This window comes from Moschus berezovskii, chromosome 9, assembly GCF_049115385.1.
Source record: "Moschus berezovskii isolate FMDL1 chromosome 9, NW_MosBer_1.0, whole genome shotgun sequence".
In the NCBI taxonomy this organism is placed as follows: Eukaryota; Metazoa; Chordata; class Mammalia; order Artiodactyla; family Moschidae; genus Moschus; species Moschus berezovskii.
Genome location: NC_142468.1, coordinates 74,009,608 through 74,026,814, shown reverse-complemented (window position 1 = coordinate 74,026,814; position 17,207 = coordinate 74,009,608). Strand labels below are relative to the sequence as shown.

The 17,207-nt window shown below is 35.9% G+C and overlaps 1 protein-coding gene across 1 annotated transcript in view; it reads right to left on the bottom strand.

The window, feature by feature from the left end:
- DPH6 (diphthamine biosynthesis 6) overlaps positions 1-17,207 on the bottom strand; it is a 203,589-nt gene that overhangs the window by 74,217 nt on the left and 112,165 nt on the right. Inside the window, exons 4-5 of the mRNA XM_055435402.2 lie at positions 16,821-16,894; positions 12,658-12,776 (exon numbers count right to left, since the gene is read on the bottom strand). Of these exons, the coding sequence (XP_055291377.1) occupies positions 12,658-12,776; positions 16,821-16,894 (193 nt within the window). The remainder of the gene's footprint in view (positions 1-12,657; positions 12,777-16,820; positions 16,895-17,207) is intronic.

Below are 17,207 nucleotides of genomic sequence, written 5' to 3'. Positions count from 1 at the left end.
TCATATATGGATGCGAGAGTTGGACTATAAAGAAAGTTGAATGCTGAATAATTGATGCTTTTGAACTGTGGTGTTGGAGAAGACTCTTGAGAGTCCCTTGGACTACAAGGAGATCCAATCAGTCCATCCTAAAGGAAATCAGTCCTGAATATTCATTGCAAGGACTGACACTGAAGCTGAAACTCCAGCACTTTGGCCACCTGATGGGAAGAACTGACTCATTTGAAAAGACCCTGATGCTGGGAAAGACTGAAGGCCGGAGGAGAAGGGAATGACAGAGGATGAGATGGTTGGACGGCATCACTGACTCGATGGACATGAGTTTGAGTAAGCTCTGGGAGTTGGTGATGGATGGGGAAGGCTGGCGTGCTGCAGTCCATGAGGTCGCAAAGAGTTGGACACGACTGGGTGACTGAACTGAATTGAACTAAATGGTCCTCCTATGGCACCATTTCTTGTCCCTTCAATGTTCTGGTCACTCGCCACTCACTGAATTATAGGTGTTTCTGTGTCCCATCTTACTCCAATCTTTCCCCTGGTTTAAAAAAGCAATTTCCGTTTCTTAAAGGAAATACAAGAAACATAAAACAAAATTTTTAATTTCTTCATATTTAACACTTTCTGGAGATATCTGCTGCTAATCCATCATTGGTTTTATTTTCAGGGTTTGTTTTTTTTCCCCAAGGAATACATTTTGCCTAGTTTGAAGATCCAAATATTTATCCTGTTTGTTAATGCAACCCCTCAGATTTCCTTGCACCTACTTTGTACCTACAATGTACACATGTAAGTATAAAATCAAAACCTCAAAGATTTTTCTCTCAAGTCCTAATGTTAAGCAATATTGCACCCATTCTATGTTTTGAAGTTGGTTTTAGGGATTAAAAATCAGAATTCTGTATATTTACCTCCATTACATTTCACCTGGTCAGATTTAGTCTCTAGTTCCAGCCAATAATGCGCATCAGTATTCTGATTCTATCATTCAATGTATTAGTGATCCCAAGAACCTCTGTGTCACAAATTTAATCAGCATACCATGCAAGTGTTCATTCAAATAATTGTTTAAAAGAATGAAAGAGCAGGATAGAGAAAGAATGATGTGATACATCAACATGGGCCTTCCTACATGTTGATACTAACCTATTATCAACTTCCTATGAGGTTTAATTAAACATGAATTAATTATTAAGTTATTTGTTTTATCTTTAGTTACAGACATACATTCTTACATACTCACACTCTGGTTCTTTATACAAAAGATGTCTTTGAAAAACTGTAAGTTAAATCACATGTTAAATATCAACAAAATTCAATATTGTAAGGATTTCTGTAATGAGAAAAAACCTATCCCTGATATGATTAATATGTTAGTAATGCCATTTTATTTTAACTGAGTATTGGTGTGTAGTTTTTATGAGTAAGGAGTGGCAAAATCAGAATAGTGATTAGCAGGAGCTAGATTCCAGGAGAGTTTGTACAGAAAAGATAAACCTACACTTTGTGGGGGAAAAAGAGGAAAAAATAATTTGTTATTGTGGATCTGTGTCTTGGAAAAACATTAAACCTTTTTAATTTGTAAAGACTGAATTATAAAGGGAAGTATCAAAATATAATATTTACTTGCTCAAGTATATATTGTTTAAGTAAACCTTGAATTTTTTTAGTGACAGTAAACAGAATGAAGGACAGCAAAGGATGAAAGTAGTTTTAAGTCATGTTAATGCTCAGAGGTTAAAGCGTCCTCCTCCAATGCGGGAGACCCTGGTTCGATCCCTGGGTCGGGAAGATCCCCTGGAGAAGGAAACGATAACCCACTCCAGTATTCTTGCCTGGAGAATCCCATGGACGGAGAAGCCTGGTAGGCTACAGTCCACGGGGTCGCAGAGTCGGACACGACTGAGCGACGGAACGGAACGGAACGCTACTGAATTAGGGAAACAGAATGACTGCATACCATCAGAAACATTCATTTCTGGCTGTAGTTTCCTACTTGTTAGTGCATTCATTGCTTCTTTGCTTATAAAGTGCATATAGTTATTTACCTAAAAGATAAATGGACACCCTAGACTTTAACATTTTTGCCACTGATATGTTAAAAAAAAATGTTGAAAAAAAAAAAGTTGCAATTATTGAAGCACAGCTGAATGGCCCCAGAGCACAAAGACTCCATTAAATTTGCTTACATCTAATTACTCCTGCCTAAGGCAGGTGACAAATTTATTCTTATAAAATCTTTCTTTATCCAGTACCCAGAAAATAAAATGAAATAAAATCAGTCATTTTCAATCTAATCACTATCTAAAACTATTTGTAGTATAGCATTTGCTCTTTAAGACCTTATAAAGATGGGCTTTGTGCAATAATCATTATAATTATGTTTTTAATTGCTTAATACAAACATTTTCTCCCAGAAAAACTGGTGCAAGTCAATTATGAAATCAACTATTATCTTTCAAATTAAACCATTTGAGTCACTTAAAAACACTGTTATTTTGAAACTGTTATTCTAGTTGATACTATTGATACTATTCTAGTATCCCAAATCATAACTATATCTCATCTGAAATACCTGAAATATCTTTAACAAAGCAGATAAAAATGTGAGATTAAAAGTATATTACAGGAAGTCAAAAAGTCCCAAGATTTAACCACAATTTAGACACTAACTTTTCTGAACCTGTCAAAAAAGAAAAATACATCTCCTAGCTCCACTGAAAACCACAGGCTTAACTGTCTTGCCTATATTCCACCTGCTGCATGGAAAACTTCCAGTGATTTTCAGAGGTGGAGATAGGTGGATTGGATTTATGTTGCAGCACAATTATACAATATCTAAGTCTCTCTTTTTGTGTAACAAGAAAATAAAACACTAAAGGAAATATATGAAAAACAAACAAGCAACAAGTTACTTACAAAAGGAGAAAACTCAAATTATCCATAAACATGGGTTGACTTTCATATGTTAAAGAAAATGAAAGACAACCTGAGCTCAAGAAAACAAATTTTTGAAATACATACAATTCCTGAATAGATACTGAAGACGTATTTCACCAGAACAAATTAAGAGAAAAAAAAAAAAAACAGTTAAGAGAAGGGAAGTTGTAACATAAAATAACTGGTGTCAAGAACCAAACCCAGTCAGATATATAATTGTGTCAAAGAAGTGCTATAAATCAGATCATGAAATGCAAATGCTGATTCTAGAAAACACTGAGGGCAAGAGGAGAAGAGGGGTGACAGAGGATGATAGTTAGATGGCATCACTGACTCGATGCACATGAGTTTGAGCAAACTCCTCTGGCAGATAGTGAAGGACAGGGAAGCCTGGCGTGCAGTAGTTGATGGGGTCACAAAGAGTCGGACATAGCTTAGCGACTGGACAACAGCAACAACATATATATGCATTGCAGGCAGACTCTTTACTGCCTGAGCCACCAGGAAAGCCCCTATGTGTGTCTCTGTGTGTGTATAGTAACTATATATATACACATATAGTAACAATAATGTGTGTTCAAACTTCAGGGAGTAGAAACTGGGGGGAAAGTGTTATTGGAAAAAGTAGAGGATGTATACCAAACACATACAGGCAAAGGATTCAAGTTCCTTTAAATTAGAAGAAATAAGAATTGAAGATAACTTGTCAACACAAACAATCAGTAGCCAGGAGAATGCTTTCTAGGCAGGATTCTGAGTCTCAAATCCCCTCAAAGATAACTAGTTACTAATAAAATTGTCAGACTAGAGTGAAATCCCATCAGGTCTCTCTAGACTGGAATTGGTCAACATTTTCTACAAGCCAAACAGTAAATATTTTGGGTTTTGTGGGCCATATGGTCTCTCTTGCAACTACTCAACTCTTACATTGTAACAAAAAAGTATCCACAGACAATATGTAAACAAATGAGCATGGCTATATTCTAATAAAACTTTTCCTCTATTCATCTTTATCTTCAGCTTATAAAATAGAACATATAAGGCCCATCATGTTAAACATATTACTGAAAAAAATACAGTAAGCCATTTTGAATCAAAAGTCAATCCTTTGTATCATTGGGATATAAGGATCCCAAATAGGACTGTTTCTGGCCTGTCTATGGGCTACTCCCTTAAATTCCTCATATTGATTAGGAAGGACTGAAAAGGTTTTATTCCATTTTTGTATAATATTTTAAAAATTATAAGCTGAAAAATGATTTAGAAAAGATTAAAGCTAATTATAATTAAAGCTAATGAATCCTTCTTAGAACAACGTGAAACATTAAAATACCCCACAGAGCAAAAGATAGAAATTAAAAAAAAAATCATGAAAAACAGTTAACATCAAATGGATAAAATGAAAATGGATAAGAAGAAAAATTAAGAAATTACTTATTGATTCACCAATCTTACTGACAATTTCTCAGACAACAGAAAAAGAGGAAACACTCCTAAGTTTTATGAGGCCAGGGTAACCTTATTACCCGTATATGTCATTACTAGGAAAGAAGATTATATCCTTCTTTTCAACATGCATGCAAAATTCCTAAACAGAGTATGAACAAATTGAATCAAGCAATAAAGAAAGGGACAATTCATTATGGAGTGTTATTTGGCAATAAAAATACATCAAATACTGATCCAGGCTATAATATATATAAACCTTGAAAACACTATTTCAGATGAAAGAACCTAGTCATGAAAGACAACATACTGCAAGACTCCATTCATAGGAAATGTGCAGAATAGCAAATATATAAAGACATAAAGATGGGAATATACTGTGAATATACTTATAATTGTACACTTTAAATGGGTGAACTGCATGGCATATTAATTATATTTCCGTAAAACTGTTATAAATAGTGTACAGTATATAATAGTTATATGCTCAGACAAAACAGATACAGAACTTTTAAGAGGTAAGAAGTGAAATTCAGGACAGCACATGTAAAAAATTATTTTTAACTGTTTTCAGCAATTACAGTGATGGCGGGGGTCATTAGCATTGTGATTCTGAAACTGTTTCACACACTGCTAAAATTTTAATATCTGTATTTATTAACATGCTGAAAGTCAACATGAGTTTCTTGGAGCAGAACAGATAATACTCATACACACAGTAAGTAGGTAATATCATTCTGGTTCTTCTTGGTGCCACGTCTTTACCCAGAGGCAAGATGATGAGAATGAGATGCAATCTTTCAAGTAGTTGCATCCTCTGTAGGTAAGGAATAAAGCTGCATATTTACTTAGGAAAAAGGGGACAGTTGTTTCCCCTCTCCTTCGGAGAGATTCTTTGGAAAAGTAAAAGCAAAAGACGTGTGTCTTCATTTTGTAATGTAAAAAAAATCTCTCTGGGGAGGAATAAAACCAGTGTCTCCAGTTTTACAACCCAGGAGATGTCCCCAAGGTCCAGGTCTCATCCCTCCACCCTTGAAATGTAAACACAGACCTCCAGAGAAGTAAGTCTCTCTGGAGTCCTCTCTGTCTAGTCCATCATACATTAAATTTGAATGCTTGCTTTTAACTGAGGTCCCAAGTTGCTGTAAAATTTGCTCAGAAAGCCCTAATTGTGCAGAAGCATAAATGCATTTTATCTATAGCCCTACTTATATAATATGGTACAAAATAAATGAGAAATTGAGTTAAACCAAAAGACTGGATTGTCAAGTCAGATTCAAACAAATCTGAGACCTTATTCAGCACCAATCTTTACTGATAATTTAAAGAACAGAAGTAAAGGAACAACACAGCAAATCAACAGAGGTCAAAGACGATCAGAACAACTCTCCATGTCCTTCACTGTCGTACTGATTATGCTCTGGCACAGAAGGGCATAAGGAGTCAATTAGAATTATAGCACCGTTCTTCATATCTTGTCCATCAAAATCAACTTTCTTTCACGTACATTCACTTTCACTGTGACCGGGGTGGTGTGAACAGAGATATTACTGCTCAGTTAAACTGTGGATTCCATCTGGTTTGAGGATTTACCTGTATCCCAGACATCACAGTATAGATTTTAGCAGCCATTGGTTCCCAGATGTCATTGTGCAACATGTTCTCTTCAGGTCAACATAGTGTTATTCCTTTATCTGTCCAATCTCCACCAATGCACCATGAAAAGACAAATCTCACTTTTATCTGTGGTACTTGGACCATTAGAAAACAAGCATAAAGGTCACATGTTCAGTAATGTCCTACCATAATCTATGCTAACGGTAGTATGCTAACTGACATTTTTAGCTTGGTTTCTGATACTCCTGATTGTTGGTTGATCTTTAAACATAACAACTTCCATAATAATTAGAATATTCCATAGTCTCCTCTGGGTAAGTATTTAGGCCCTCTTCCAATACTGTTGAGTGACACAATGTTCCATGAAAGTAAATACTCCATTAGTCCAATTATTTAGAGCTCTGTTGTCACTCCAGGGCCATTTCTAGATGGAGTCAGTCTCCTGGAAAAGAGCTCCCTCTAGTGTCTATATTTGGACTAGCAAGTTCTTTTCATCATGATGAGCTTTCAGGAATATTACATATTTTGGTCTGATATAGAACTGAAAAGTCAGGATCAAAAATCCACACAGAACATCTAGCACGGTAGAGGAAATAGTAATCAAACCACAATGCGTGTTATTGCCATGGTACATTAGTGACATTTGTATAGTTTAGAAAAATGGTTTGTACATAAAATGTAAATCTCATGATTATCAATTAGCATATTATACCAAACACAGCTCTGCCTGGTTGTCACAGGCTTTCCATAAATGTACTTCACATAACTCCAGAGAAGTGTTATCAGTAATATCAATTCATTGTATCTCTAGTAAGTCCATCTCCCTCAAGAGCAGTGTTCCAATTTCCTTAAATGAAGACCATTCAGTCCAGTTCAGTCACTCAGTCGTGTCCAATCTTTGTGACCCCATGGACTGCAGTACACCAGGCCTTCCTGTCCATCACCAACTCCTGGAGATTGCTCAAACTCATGTCCATTGAGTCAGTGATGCCATCCAACCATCACATCCTCTATAGTCCCCTTCTTCTCCTGTCTTTGATCTTTCCCACGTTCAGGGTCTTTTCCAATGAGTCAGTTCTTCCCATCAAGTGGCCAAAGTATTGGAGCTTTATCTTCAGTATCAGTCTCTCCAATGAATATTCAGGACTGACTTCCTTTAGGATGGACTGGTTGGATCTCCTTGCAGTCCAATGACTCTCAAGAGTCTTTTCCAACGCCATAGTTCAAAAGCATCAATTTTTTGGGACTCAGCTTTCTTTATGGTCCAACTCTCCCATCCATATATAAATACTGGAAAAATCATAGCTTTGACTAGATGGATATTGTTGGCAAAGTAATGTCTCTGCTTTTCAATATGTTGTCTAGATTTGTCATAGCTTTTCTTCCAAGTAGCAAGCATCTTTTAATTTCATGGCTGCAGTCATCATCTGCAGTGATTTGGGGGTTGATGCTGTAGTGATTCTGCAGTGATTTAAATGAAGTCCATTACATATTCTGTATTTGAAGGACTAGATCAGGCTATAGTATTAGTCTCTCAGTCATGTCTGACGCTTTGTGACTCCCATGGACTCTGGCCCGCCAGGCATCTCTGTCCATGGAATTCTCCAGGCAAGAATATTGGAGTGGGTTGATGTTTCCTTCTCTAAGATCAAGCTACGACAGGCGGTAAAAATCTGCTTTCCATTACACCTAGGTAGGTGTCTTAGCAACATACTGTTTTGTTTTATGCCCACAAAGAATGAAAAAGCTCTACTGTTCGGAATTTTTCACCTACATAATTCATTAGTAATTATCATCAGAAAAATGATCGGAATGGTAACTATAGACAATAAATCAATAACTGAGTGGTAACTATAGTAAATAAACTACCCCTAAATTGAACCATCAACTGGAACTTTGTCATTCTGTTGCTTCAGATTGCTCAGGTAAAATCTTCAGGTAGAGCTCATATATCAGTAACTTCCATCCTCTGTAGAAAAGAGGTCCAGAGTTTCCTCTCAACATAAGTAGTCAGTATTAGATCTGAGAGGGATGCCTTAAGTGTGCTATTCTCTAGCTCAGAGGGGCTGGCATGGAGGTCACATGACTGCACTCTGCTAGAACTGTAATCTATTTATAAGTGCTTTCCCATCTCCTCTGATACCCTTCATTTCCATTTACAACATATTTTGACCCATACCCTTTCACCTATGATTGGCCTTTCTGGCTCAGTAGATGTATTATAAAACCATGGGGGCAGTAGGAACAGCAGCCTTGTTAACACTTCTCCCTAGACTCACTCCAAGGTTGATATTACAGATTTTAACAGATAAAGAAGCACAGGACACATGGCCCTGTGTTTAGACATAGGCTTTAATTTACCTCCATGGGTGAAGCTGTGACATATTCCCAAGAGTCTTTAAGGACAGGCACTGTCAAATTTAGTAGTATTAATACCGTGTTTTCTGCACTGATAACATTTTCTTTTGGTGCATGTAACTTTAAGCTCAGGCCTGGGACAAACAGATCAGGCAAAACCAACAAAAAAAAACACTTAAAAAATGGGAAAAATAGATAGTTGTATATTTAAATCATCCCCCATCACCTCATTTTACCTTCCAATCCCAGAAGCATTCCCAGTAGAATCTTGGCATTGCTTGCTACCATAGTCAATGTTAGCATAAAATAATTTAATTAAGCTAATCATTAAATCCTTTTTTTCCTTTCAGTCAGTTCAGTTCAGTTCAGTCGCTCAGTCGTGTCCGACTCTCCGCGACCCCATGAATCACAGCACGCCAGGCCTCCCTGTCCATCACCAACTCCCGGAGTACACCCAAACTCATGTCCACAGAGTCGGTGATGCCATCCAGCCATCTCATTCTCTGTCGTCCCCTTCTCCTCCCGCCCCCAACCTTTCCCAGCATCAGAGTCTTTTCCAGTGAGTCAACTCGTCACATGAGGTGGCCAAAGTATTGCGGTTTCAGCTTTAGCATCAGTCCTTCCAATGAACACCCAGGATTGATCTCCCTTAGAATGGACTGGTTGGATCTCCTTGCAGTCCAAGGGACTCTCAAGAGTCTTCTCCAACACCACAGTTCAAAAGCATCAATTCTTTGGCGATCAGCTTTCTTCACAGTCCAACTCTCACATTCATACATGACCACGGGAAAAACCATAGCCTTGACTGGACGGACCTTTGTTGGCAAAGTAATGCCTCTGCTAGTGCATCAATTTCCCGTTTCAGTCTTCTATTGCTGTTCTATGGATGTTAACAAATGCAGCATGCCTGTGAGATATTTCTTGTCCATTTCTGTGTATTTATAGCAGTGAATGTATACAATGGTCAGATTATACTGAAGTGGGCCAAAGGATGGGGAATTGGCTGCTTCAAACTTGAACCATACTTCCCAATGTTGCCTAAGTTAAATCCGGCTTAGTGTTAAACAGGTATCATCCCAGTTAACACTCATTTGCAGCCTCTTGGGGCTTTTGGTAAAGGTCCAATATAGTCTACTTGTCAGCTAATATTCCAGTTCTTGGCTTTGGGAAATTTTATTCACTGCCATGTTTGTTTTCATTTTTAAAATTGGCTTTAAATAAAATACGCCAATTTTAAATTTCAGTAAATATATACAGGCATGCAAGCATCAACATAATTACACAGAATATTTCCACCACTCTAAAAAAGTTAATGAGAAAAGTTGGATGCTGTTATTTTCCCACTCTTCAGTCAGTCCTTTCTCCAACTCCCAGCATCTGGCATCCAGTTACTTACCATGTGTTTAAAATTTTCTATTTTTAAAATGTCACATAAATGGAATTATATAATATGAGCTTACTTGTATCTCACAACTCTCAAATACTTTCTTCTTTGATTAGTAGGTTAATAGAAGTATGTTGGTTAATTTGAAAATGTGAGGTGGGGATTTTCCAGATACATCTCTGTTAATTTTGTATATTCGGAGAACACATACATATCTTTTCTCCTATCTTTTCATTTCCCTGCTTTTTGCCTCCTTTCTTTTGGATGGCTTGGAAGTTTTTGTTTTTTTTTAACTATGTGGCCCTATGCAAGGTAACTAAGTTGGAAGATTTGTTACTTCCCCTGAATAGTTTCTTCACTTCCCAAGACCAAGGTTCTCATGACCCACTCACATATATCATCATTTATGCCAATGGATCTATGTTCAACTTAATGAATTTTAAAAAATGAGACATATTTATGTAATCAAAACCCAAATTCAGATTTAGGTCATTGCCAGTATCTCCCTAGTCAATACTTGCCTCCTGGAGATAACAGTTTTTCAGATTCTTAACACTGTAGATTCATTTTTTTTTCTATTCTTGAATTTTATATGGTTGAATCATACAGAATAAGCTCCATATATGTGTGTGTATGTTAGTCACTCAGTTGTGTCTGACTCTTTGAGACCCTATAGACTATAGCCTGCCAGGCTCCTCTGTCCATAGAATTCTCCAAGCAAGAGTACTGGAGTGGGTTGCCATTCCCTTCTCCAGGGGATCTCCCTGACCCAGCGATCGAAGTGGGTCTCCCACATTGTAGGCACATTCCTTACCATTTGAGCCGCCAAGGAAGTCCCAATATTATATATACACATAGCAAAAAAAGATGATCAGCATCACTCCAGTGGTATCTCTGGGAAAGGGAATGATTGGCAAGAGAAGAGTTGATAGAAAATACAACAAATTTTTTTTGTATCGTGAAAATTTACCATATATGGCAAGAATGTCTTCAGGTAATACTTATACAATTAAAAATAAATATTTCTAAATGGCAGGACTGTTGTGAAATCCAATATGGAAACAGTGTTTAAATAAGTCTAAAAACCAGAAATGTCAATAAATACTAAGTCATTAATATGAAAATTTCATGAGTTCACTCACACCTGTAAGACACTGAGGTTATGTAACACAATTATTAGAAATATGTTTCTATACATCCATATAGAGCCAACCCTCATATAAGACCATTCCATAATTTTATGGCCACAAAACTGTGCTGACACCTTCTCCACATGGAAAGGTCCTATTGTCCCATTTTTTTTTGCTTAAAACTTTTTCTGAAAATTAAAGTGTGTGTGTGTTGGCGGGGGGGGGGGGGGGGTGGGTAAGCCTGAAAACCGACACTGCATCATTTATATCTGTGTCTTTAGAAGGAATGTGCCACTCAGCAAATCTTTCTTTAATAGTGTTCTTGAGAATAATTCCTGTCTCTGTACACCTATAGGTAATCGATAGAAACCATGTGCTATAAATGTTAAAATCAGATTTCTATACTTTTGTCATTGGAATGTCAAGGACAAATTAACTTGGTTTTATACTTTACCCAAAAGTTTAATACCATTAATCACCATCTCCAACCTTTACACAGAGGCACACACACACACACAAATGAAAAGTAGTATCAGTCACAGTAAGGTCATATTCTATAGCTCTGTTTTTCTGACAGGGCAGGTTCTCTCAGGGTTATAATCTATTCCATTCTCTAGCAGTATTAGAGGTAGAATATGTACTGTCTAGTGAAGTGTCACACGAACTTCAATATGGACCTATGCAATCTTAGAAAACCTGCAAGTGAGCAACGAAGAAAGTGAGAGCATACTCTGTGCACACTCATAGGGAAACTCCAGACAAATATATCTGTAGAGAGAATTTCAAACATAAGAATTGCTGATCAAACATTTTCTCAAAAATAAGAACACAAAACCACCTCATTTTTTTCTTTTTAACAGCTAAGGAGGTCAACTGCATATTCTCTAAATAAGGCTTTCCACTAAAGATAACACCTTGATTTCCACAAGAAGAGAGTAGCTTGGTGTTTACCAAGAAGAAATACTATGGAATCTTCCTTTTAATGCTGTTTAAAATGTCAATGTATTTGTAACATCTTCCACAACTTGAGACCTTGTTATTTCAGAGATCAGCAAGGTATACACTATCAAATGAGGTACATGATTTAGGCTTTGAGAACCCTGAGGCTCCAGGGCATTTACTGTAATAGGCTCATGAAATAAATGAATTGGGCTCAAACCCCATGGTTTCTTGAAAATGAATATAATTACAAAAATTCAAAACAGCAAATTAAATGTGTTCACATCTAATATCCATATTTGAATCAGATTACCACCTGCCTGTTGTATCTATGCCAACCGATCAAATGACATTGTCTCAAACGTGAATTTTTCATTGTCCTCAACAAAAATCCTCTACCCAGCATATTTCTGATACCAGAGAGTCAATCATTCTGTTGATACTTAGCATTATTCAAGGTGTGTTAAAAAAAAAAGATAAAAATATCATGTGTTATGCCAAATACAGATTTTAAAAAGCTTCAAAAAATAATCAATCTATACTTTTTGTTCCCTATGAATCTGAATTCCATATCTTATAAAAGGAACTTAAACTGAAGGACTACAATATAATGCCAGTTTGGAAGCAGTTATTTTAGGGACAAAAAAGAAAAAAGACTCACTATTGATCACTTTGGTAAATAATCAAAAGCCCATTCTAAAACTTCCCCTTACTCAATTCTTTTAGCTTATAACTCCACGTTTTTATATTCTAAGTCAATCTTCCTTTTTAGTTGTAACTGTTTATTAGTGAACTCAGATTATCTGAATGGTAACAGACAGCTCCCGTGAAAGTCCGGCTACATACCTAGAGCTGCTACTTTGATGATGATTGCTTGAATGTTAGATGATATCATCTCTTGGAGTAAATCTTCCTGGTTTCTCTGCCAAAGGTAAGCTAAAGGCTTGAGATCAAGCCTTTTACACCTATAAAATAATTTTTAAAAAAATCACATAACATCTAATGTTCTAAACTTAGAGACATAGCAATTACTTTGATTTTAAACATACTGCTTCTCTCAAGGATTTTAGCATATAAAATAATTTAAAAAGCATATTTTGCATAATGAAGTTTATGTATACAACATAAACATTTAATTTCTACAAGTTATGCCTAAACAGATAAAAATGAAATCTGCAGGTAGATTAGAAATATTAATTTTAGTAAGACTCTAAGTTTAGAAATCTATGCAAAAAAGCTTCCAAATGCTAATGGATGATTATTCTTGTTTTTAGAACTTCCTTAGGAGTCAAAATTGCAAAGCTTATGCAAAATAGGCAAATAAATTTATCCTAATAATCATATTAATTAGGATAAATTTATATCCTAATAAATAGGAAATAATCATATCTTAACAAAATAATCATATAATGATTAAATTTATAATATCTATGGTTATATGAACTACTCTTATCTAACTTTGAAATGTTTTTTAAAGAATTTGACTCTGAGGGGGGTAGAGATAAATTAGAAGTATGAGAGTTAACAGATAAAAATTATCCATTATATATATAAAATAAACAACAAGGGTTTACTGTGTAGTACAGGGAACTGGAACTATATTCAATATTTTATAATAACCTATAATGGAAAATAATCTGGAAAAAATATGACTTTGCTATACACACTTTGCTATACACTGTTATACTTTGCTATATACCTGAAACTAATATAATATTGTAAATCAACTCTACTTCAATACAAAAGAGAAAAAAGGTGAAAAGATATTTTAATAAAAACAAGCAAAAAGTATTAAGAATAAGCAAAACTATAATGACAGCAAAAAAAAAAAGAATTCACATCTGAGTGAAAAGAAGGAAAACAGTAATAACAAAAAGTGCATACACTGAGCACTTTATATGCTGCAAGTATTGTACTACAAATTTTACATTATGGTGCTGGAAGAAGAATTCGGATTTTGGAGTCCAGATAAATCTGAGTTTGAAACCTCCTCCTAAACTCACTAGCTGTGTGACTTTAAGAAGTCAGAGCTAAGTTTTAGTTTTCTAGTTCATATATAGGGACAAAAATATTTATTTCCAAAGTTCTTGAGAAGCTTACAATATTGGAAAGGGAAGTCAGCCTTTATTCCTCTTTTCTTCACATTCTACATCTAATCTACCACAATGCAGAACACAACACTCCTCACCAGGACTACTGGTAACATGCTGGTCGGAGCCACCACTATATTTCGGCATACAGGATCCTAGCTCCCGACCAGGGACTGAACCCACACCCCCGCAGTGGAAGCAGAGTCTTAACCACTGCACTGCCAGAGAAGTTTACATTCTTACCCTTTTAAAATAATTTTCAATATAATAGTTGGTGTGATCCTTTTAAAACATAGATGGATCATGGGATTCCTCTGCTTGAAACCCTCCCTTGTCACTCCTAGTAAACAAGCCCTGCAGGGATCCCACCCTGGCTGGCTCTCACACCTCATCTCCCACTACACTCCAACCTGCAACCCCCCACCCCCTAGCCTCCTCACTCTTGTCTAACATACTTGCCAAGTTCCCTACCTTCCTCACTTGCTTCATGCCTTTAGTTAGATATAACTTCTTCAGGGAGGATTAATTCATTAAAATTAATAATGATTAACTGATAATCAATTAAAAGTAATATAGATTAAAATGTTGTACAATGCCTCGATAAAATAGGTATTCAATAAACAGTAGAGACAAGTGATTCACTCAAGTCACACTGTAAGTGGCTGAGTTCAAATTTCAAGTAAAAAATACAGCTCTAAGCTCCACCATCCCTAGTGTCAGTAAGGTTTCCTGGATGATTACTCCAGCATACATGGAACGCTCTGTCTTGCAGAAAATTACAATACTTATTAAATGCACCACATATTTGGTCATTTACTCATACATGGTCTTAAGAAATATTAATACCACTTTTTTTTTCTTGCACATATACCTTGACTTTCAAAGAAATCAAGATCTTCCTTAATGTTGAGACTGTTTTATATAATTTTCCTTTGTAAAATGTCCTGAGCATCTAAATCAATGCTGAGACAATGCTGAGGCAGTTAATAGACATAAAATAATAAAACTGAAACTACCCACATAACACAGGCATTACAGTTTTTGATGTCCTATCACCAATATTTAATGTCTACTAACCCAATTTTTCTCTCCACATTTTTGAGGTAAAGATTTTTTGGTTGTTTTCTTGAATAAAATTGTATTACTTCCTGGCCTTACTGGAAAATTCTTGGTTGTTTCTTTGGTATCCCTGATCTTTTGAGTATTTTTAGACTTAAGTCATATTTCTTTGGGGTCTTCCCTGGTGGTGCAATGATAAAGAATCTGTCTGCCAATGCAGAAGATTCAGGTTTGATCCCTGGGTGGGGAAGATGCCCTGGAGAAGGTAATGGCAACCCACTCCAGTATTCTTGCCTGGAGAATCCCATGGACAGAGGAGACTGGTGAGCTACAGCCCATGGGGTTGCAAAGAGTCAGACACAACTGAGTGACTTCACTTCACTTCACTAGAGACTAAACAATGTATTCTTTACCTATTTAAATTCTTTAACAGTATAAAATATCATGGTTGAAATAAGTTTCCTCTGTAAATCACTACTGTATTTGGGCTTGTGACATCTATTAAACTCTTTATATCTTGAAAATACAATGAAGAAATTACAAATTGGAGAGTGGCTAATTCAAAACTGAGTTTGTAGACCAATGGCTCCCAATAAAGAAAGTTAAGTCGCTCAGTCCGGTCCAACTCTTTGCGACACCATGGACTGTAGCCTACCGCGCTGCTCTGTCCATGGGATTTTCCAGGCAAGAGTACTGGAGTGGGTTGCCATTTCCTTCTCCAGAGGATCTTCCCAACCCAGGGATCAAGCTTGGGCCTCCTGAATTGTAGGCAGACATTTTACCATTTGAGCCACCAGGGAAGATAAAAAAAAAGTACTGCAGGTGTGCTTTATGGTATATAATATGGTTAAACTATTTATTGAAGTGTACCTGAGATTTCATTTTGAGAAACAGTTTGCCTCCACTTTTGAGTATCCAATGGGCCCCTCTCTCATGTAGATACAAAGTGGCTTCCCAACAGGAACACATTTTTATTGTCTTCTTAAAGCTTTCACAAATAGATGTCAGCCCTATGTACAGTTTGGCTATCCATTAAATTACATATGTTTGAATTTATTCAAAAGCAAAGATTTTTACACAAAATATTCTCAGAGAATATGACTTAAAACTTGTTGAGAATAATATTATTTTTAACATTTGGCTAAGGGATATGCAATCCATCTCCATCTATAAATTTGCTGTTCTCAAATGTGGCAGACAGAACACAAGGAAAACTTTTTCAAAATACATGTTACTATCTCACATGGGAGGTGGGGGAGATGGGAGGAGTAACAGTCTAATAATTACTTTAAAGTTGAATGGATTTTTACAGAAGTATTTCAATCTCATGAATATTCTCTTCCAAGAACTGAATTTGAAGGACCAAAGAAGATATTTCTTAATATATTTTTTCCTTTAAAATATTACTACACTACTTCTATTTGATCCTGATTTTTATTACAAATGATAATGAGTTAAAAAATAATAAAAAGTTGCACTATTTCAAATAAGGGAAATTTGAGAATAATACTTCAAAAAAACCTTTGCTTCAATTTTTATGATAATTTTTCCTTATGGTAAGTAAGTAAGTTTTCTCCTGCATAGATATAAAGATAGAAAAAAAAGTAAAAATGCAACTTTTATTACTTAGGGCAATACATTCAGTTTCATGGGACACATGGTGGTGGTGGCGGTGGTTTAGTCACTAAGTCGTGTACTGACTCTGTGATTCCATGGTCTATAGCCCACCAGGCTCCTCTGTCCATGGGACATGTAGAATGACATATCTACTTATTATTAGGGTAAAATTATTTATTTTTCATTAATTCATTCTTAAATTACTGCATTTAAAAAATATAAAACAAATTAATGTACTCTTACACATTTTCTACTCGAACACGCTGATAGTCAGAGAGTATAGCACCTACTGATATTCCCTCTACTTCTTCTTTTTCCTGAAAATAAAGCAAAACATGTTTAAAAAAATAAATAAACATGTGGCTCTGTATCATGTTCTGAAAATTATAAATGAATTGTTTCATTTAAAAACCACCTTGAAATAGAATAATTTACTGAAAATACAATCCACATTCAGGGGGAAAAAAGTATATTAAAAAATATATGTTTAACTCACCCTCTCAGTTCTGGGGAGAAATAATTATTCTTTTTCCCAAAACCCCCAATAACTAGAGACGATTTCCCAAGGAGAAGATAAAGGCAGCACTTTCAAAATGTTTTCTCACTTGATATCCCTTTAAAGATTCACTG